This window comes from Exophiala aquamarina (assembly GCF_000709125.1).
Source record: "Exophiala aquamarina CBS 119918 chromosome Unknown aczIA-supercont1.99, whole genome shotgun sequence".
Classification (NCBI taxonomy): domain Eukaryota; kingdom Fungi; phylum Ascomycota; class Eurotiomycetes; order Chaetothyriales; family Herpotrichiellaceae; genus Exophiala; species Exophiala aquamarina.
In genome coordinates, this window is record NW_013550489.1 from 1 (window position 1) to 5,233 (window position 5,233).

General features: G+C 51.7%; 1 protein-coding gene across 1 annotated transcript; it reads left to right on the top strand.

The window, feature by feature from the left end:
• Positions 1-388: 388 nt before the first annotated feature.
• A1O9_13158 (uncharacterized protein) lies at positions 389-5,122 on the top strand (the record flags this gene model as incomplete). The annotated part of the gene is made up of 1 exon (XM_013397926.1): positions 389-5,122. One exon carries the CDS (start codon positions 389-391, stop codon positions 5,120-5,122), a length of 4,734 nt encoding a protein of 1,577 aa, XP_013253380.1.
• Between the last annotated feature and the right edge of the window lie 111 nt (positions 5,123-5,233).

Consider the following 5,233-nt stretch of genomic DNA (forward strand, 5'->3'; position numbering starts at 1 on the left):
CCTATCCAAGAGGACCCTGGAATCTGGCCAGATTACTCGTAGGGCGACCAATGAGAGAATGGGAATTCTTAGGGTTCAGGCCAGATTATCCGGCCAGATTACTTTCTGCTCAGCACTACGCAACCGAGATAATCATATTAATAATTACATCAATCGACTGTACTCAATGAGCTCTATCGATTACAGTATAGTTCACTTGTAGGCAACGCATAGGTATCGAGATATAGTTTGATGGGGTAAGGGGTTAAATGGGGCTACTATAGGGTTAGGGTTGTAGCACCGTCAGGGTCTTGGCGTCACATGACAACCATACACGGTTCGACACCGCTCATTACTCCACACTTCTCTTTAATATTAATAATAGTTATAGTTTAGTAAAGCGGTAAAGATGGAAGAGTTTATTATCTATAATGAAGATTATCACATCTTTATTTGTACTCAACATGGGTATGCATTGACGAAACCCGCGGTGCATCTTTATGAGGAACACAAAGAGCTCTCAAAGGAGGAGCGAAAGAAGATCACCAATCAGCATAAACACCAGGAAGCCATACTCTGGACGGCGGTTCGAAAGCCGCCGCCACATTCACCACCCATCTATGGACTGAAGACTCCCATCGCCGCGTATCTCTGTCCAGCTGAGCGATGTGGCTGGGTCAGTTCTCACCGCAAAGGGATTGAGATGCACGCCCGGAAGGAGCATGGCTGGAAGAAAACCGAGCAAAGTCCCGAGTACTGGAGCCAGATATGGGCTCAAACGTGGTTCACCATGCCCGGCAGAATCAAGTACTTTCAGGTTCGCATGCCAGCTAATACGCCGATACCTGCCAGCTCGTCTGGGCCATCTAGTGTTCGATCCGCTCGACAAAGATACACCGTGCCGAGTCACACTCACAACACACCCCGAGCAGTCTTGCTTCCCAGCCCGAGGGCCGAAGATGAGGTTGCGGAGTTGAATGCCAAAGCCGCCGCCATGGATGCTGCACACGAACTCGAGATGGAGAAGCTTGAGGCTGAAATGCTGAAACAAGACCACACGGGTTGGTGGAGTCGAACACTGTGGCAACAGCACTTCCGAAACCGCAATCTTAAGTGGCTCGCATATACGAGTCGGCTACCAGACCAAGACGAGCCACTTCTCACGGAGATCGTCGAGGTATTCGACATCTTCGCTACTGAGGCCGTCGATGGTATTCGAACACTCGACCAAGAAACTCGACGCTGGCTCCGAAGTGAACAGCGGTTTGAGATTGGTCAACGACCATTTGCACGGCTACAGAATACTGACAGTGAGGAACGATATCTCGGCTACATGCGTCGATTTGTTTGCTATACGTTGCGAGTTTGGTTTTACAGCGAGATGAACGACAGCAACGAGAACCCACAACATGATGTCCCGGCGAATATATCTTCTTCTAATATTGCCGCCAATGTTTCCATTAATGTTTCCAATGATGTATCCAATAGAACTTTTGCTGGTTTTGCGGCCACGACAAATACCCATGTACTAACACCCCCAGATAACGACGAAACGCCATATAATAATGATACCCACGATTTTGAATTTGATAATATCTCCGAGGGCGATAGTGATGATAAGAACGACAGTGACGACGAAAGCGACCGTGAGGGAGAGACCGTTACTACTGGCGCCACCACCCCGGTCGCGCCAGAGCCATATCAGGAGGTTGATGAGACCAAGGATGCTCGCGAATTATTTCCATGGACCCCGGCACAAAGGTGGTGTACGAAACAACTATATCATACGGTGTACGACCAGACCCAACCCCAGCCGGCGAAGATTGACGCGATGAAGAAATTTTTCACCCAGTTTATATTTCATAAGGTCGGAGGAGATAAATTTCGTAGCGGATTAATTCATTTTACCGCCGTCTTAGGTATTGACGAGGAGAATCGACGACTCAAGGAACCGCTCAATTTTTCGTATATTTTGGCCGGATTGACATGGGACATGAGAGTTCTTGGAGTTGAGCTGTTGCTACCATCGTCGAAACGTGAGAGACAATTAAAGGAGTCCAGTTGGGGTGATCGATTTCTTCGGTGGCGTCAGGAATATTTGTCGGATGGTGGGGGCACTCCCATGAGCGAATTGATCAATTTGTTGGCATACGGAAAATACGTGGCGCTGAACAGTAGCAACGCTGCCACCATTACATGGTCTCGCAACAAAGATACGATGTTCTACAAGGGTATTCCGATCGCACTCAGCTCATTCCGGCAGATGGTTCAGGACAACATTCAACGGGCCGAGCAAATATTGTGGGAGCAACTCATGTGGGTTCGTGACGATTCGAAACGGTTTTCCATCGATTTAGACATTATCCAGGACGATCAGACATTCACTCTCCGCGGCTATTCATTCTTGAAGCAGAGCAGCAATGGTCTCGATGGTGGTCGGCAATGGATGTTCCGCCAAATGCTTCGACAACGGGGTAAACTTCGACTTCGCAGCAAGGATAGAACGTGGAAGCTCCGTAACGTCCGACGATATCTCGTCAAGTGGAAGGAAGTCTTGGAGCGGCTGCTCTTCGGTGTCCATTCATCGTACGGTTCACTCGCCCGGGGGACAGAGTTGACGGCCATTCGCTTTCGCAACGGATCTCTTCAAGATCGGAACCACTTCATCATCGACGGTACCAGCTCGATTGTCATTCGATACCACAAGTCTCAGCAGCTCTTCGGCACCCCCAAGATCATCCCGCGTTTTCTACCATGGCGAGTGGGTCAATTATTGGTCGTCTACTTGGTCTATGTTCAGCCATTTTGTGAGTATCTACTTATCGAGACGCAGAATCAGAAGATCAGCGATCATATATGGTATAACGAAAAAGGGCCATGGGAGACTGAGCATTTAACCCGAGTTATCAAACGACAGACGGCGCTTGGACTCGGATATCGATTTCACACACTAGATTTCCGCCACATTGTCATCAGCATCGGACGGGAGGTGGTCTCAGATAAATTCGCCGAGGGTTATAAAGAAGAGCTCGGGGAAGTGGAGGAGCCCGAGAGAGAGATGGATGATCCCATTGAGCTGCAGAGCGGCCGGGGTGATGCGACGGGTGCCAGTCGATACGGAGTGCGGTCCGACATTGTCAAGCACATGACGTCTAAGTTAATCGAGACTTTTCGTCCCATCAGTGAAGGCTGGCATCGTTTTCTCGGGTTAGCCAGTGTGGGCGCCCAGCTTCTCAGCAAACCATCTCATCTCAGCGGCACTACGATCGCCACCACTTCTACATCATCTGTCGATCAAGGTAAGCGTTCGGCTCGAGAGTCGTGGGAAATGCCGTCTCATACTCCCCGCTGGCGATCGCTCTTCGATAGGAGTCCCCGTGGCCCCGCCCCACCGTCATCCGCCGTGACCGTTATCGCCCCATCGGCAGCTCAAATTGAGGATGGGCTACATCGACTGTTCGGGGATAGGGCCGCTGGATTTCGCTCCCGCGAGCAGGAGGAGGGTACGATGGCGGTGCTTCACGGTGAGACTCCGGTCACGATTGTTATTCCCACGGGCGGAGGTAAAACGGTTCTGGCGATGCTTCCCGTCGTCTTAGAGAAGGAGGGTGTCTCCATTTTCATTGCGCCATTTCGAGCATTGGTCGATGACGTTGTCGCTCGATTCCGCAAGGCTGGCATCCACTGCATTGAGTGGACGGTTGGCGAGATCAACCCCGCTCGAATTGTCGTAGTCAGTGCCGACATTGCGGTGCAAGACAGCTTCATGACATACGGACGAACATTGGTCGAGGCCGGTCTACTACGACGTATCTTTATTGACGAGGGTCACTGCACGTTTACCGACAGCCACTGGCGTAAAAATCTCTCCCGGGTTCGCCACGTCCGGGGTCTCGGCTGTCCCACTTACATCTTGACCGCGACATTACCACCACGGCGCGTTAGTGAGTTAGAAGACAGTCTGGACATCCGATATACGCGTATCATCCGAGCCAGTACCATCCGCCCACGCCATCGATACTTGGTCCAACGATGCCGACCCGATGAATTGGAGAAAGAAGCACTGCGGATCTGCCAGCGGCAACTCCACCACTTAATTCAACGAGGCGAACGGGGGGTGGTTTACAGTCTCTCTCGTGATTTCTGCGTGTGGTTGGCCGACCAGCTTCAATGCCACCACTATCACGCTCGAGTGCATGACCGAGCGGAACGTCTCGAGCATTGGGTCCGTGAGGGAGGGTTGATCGTGGCTACATCCGCGCTCGGGACCGGTGTTGACATTCCCGGCATCGTCTTCATCTTACACGTCGATCTTCCGTTTTCGATGATTGACTTTGCGCAGCAGAGTGGGCGCGGGGGTCGTGGCGGAGAGGAAGTCCACTCTCTCATTCTGGTCCCGAACCAAAAGGCCGAAGCTCGACTGCAGCAAGGTGGATTGGGGGTGGAAGATGAAGTGATGGCGCAGTTCGTGGCCACCACCGGCTGTCGACGGCGTGTGATGAGTGAGTATTTAGATGGAGCGGAGCTGGCGAGATCTTGCGAGGGTGATGTCCACTGGCTTCGATGTGACCGTTGTGGCGAAGGAGCGCATGAGACATCGATTCGGACACGAGAAGAAGAGGAGACTCAACATTCCGTGGAGGAGGCGATGACGGAGATGAAGATTGGGTGTGTCTACTGTTGGGTGAACGGTGAAAACCGGACGGCACCACATTCGACGCCGAAATGCGATCGAGCGTGGTGGTGCGAAGCGGAGGTGGAGAGATTCCGTTCTCGCATTCGCTACCAACCCGACACGCATAGTTGTCACCGATGTGGCATCAGTCAGCATTTATGCGTGACCGGACAAGACAGTGAGCAGGTGTGTCAATGGCCGGGGGTGATGGCTCCCGTGGTGTATTGTATGATGCAGAGTCAGGTGGGGTATCGACAAATCCAGATGGCGGGATATTTAGGGGCGTATCAAGATTGGGACTCGTACGCGCGATGGCTCGGTCAGCGGCATTATCAGCGGATTTGGGGGGAGAATATGAACAATGGCATGGCCGTATTAATTCGAGCGGTCCGATATCTATACGATGAGGACTCAGTCGATCGTGACATTGAACGAGAAGCCAGCGAATCTGAAGGTCGGGAGTTTTGACGAGAGATAGTATATCTTCGAGCCCGGAATATATAACTTCTCATCTACGGCGTAAAGAATAGGTGAAAAGACACGATTTAGTGCTATTAGCTAGGGTTCCCGGGCAAGCCT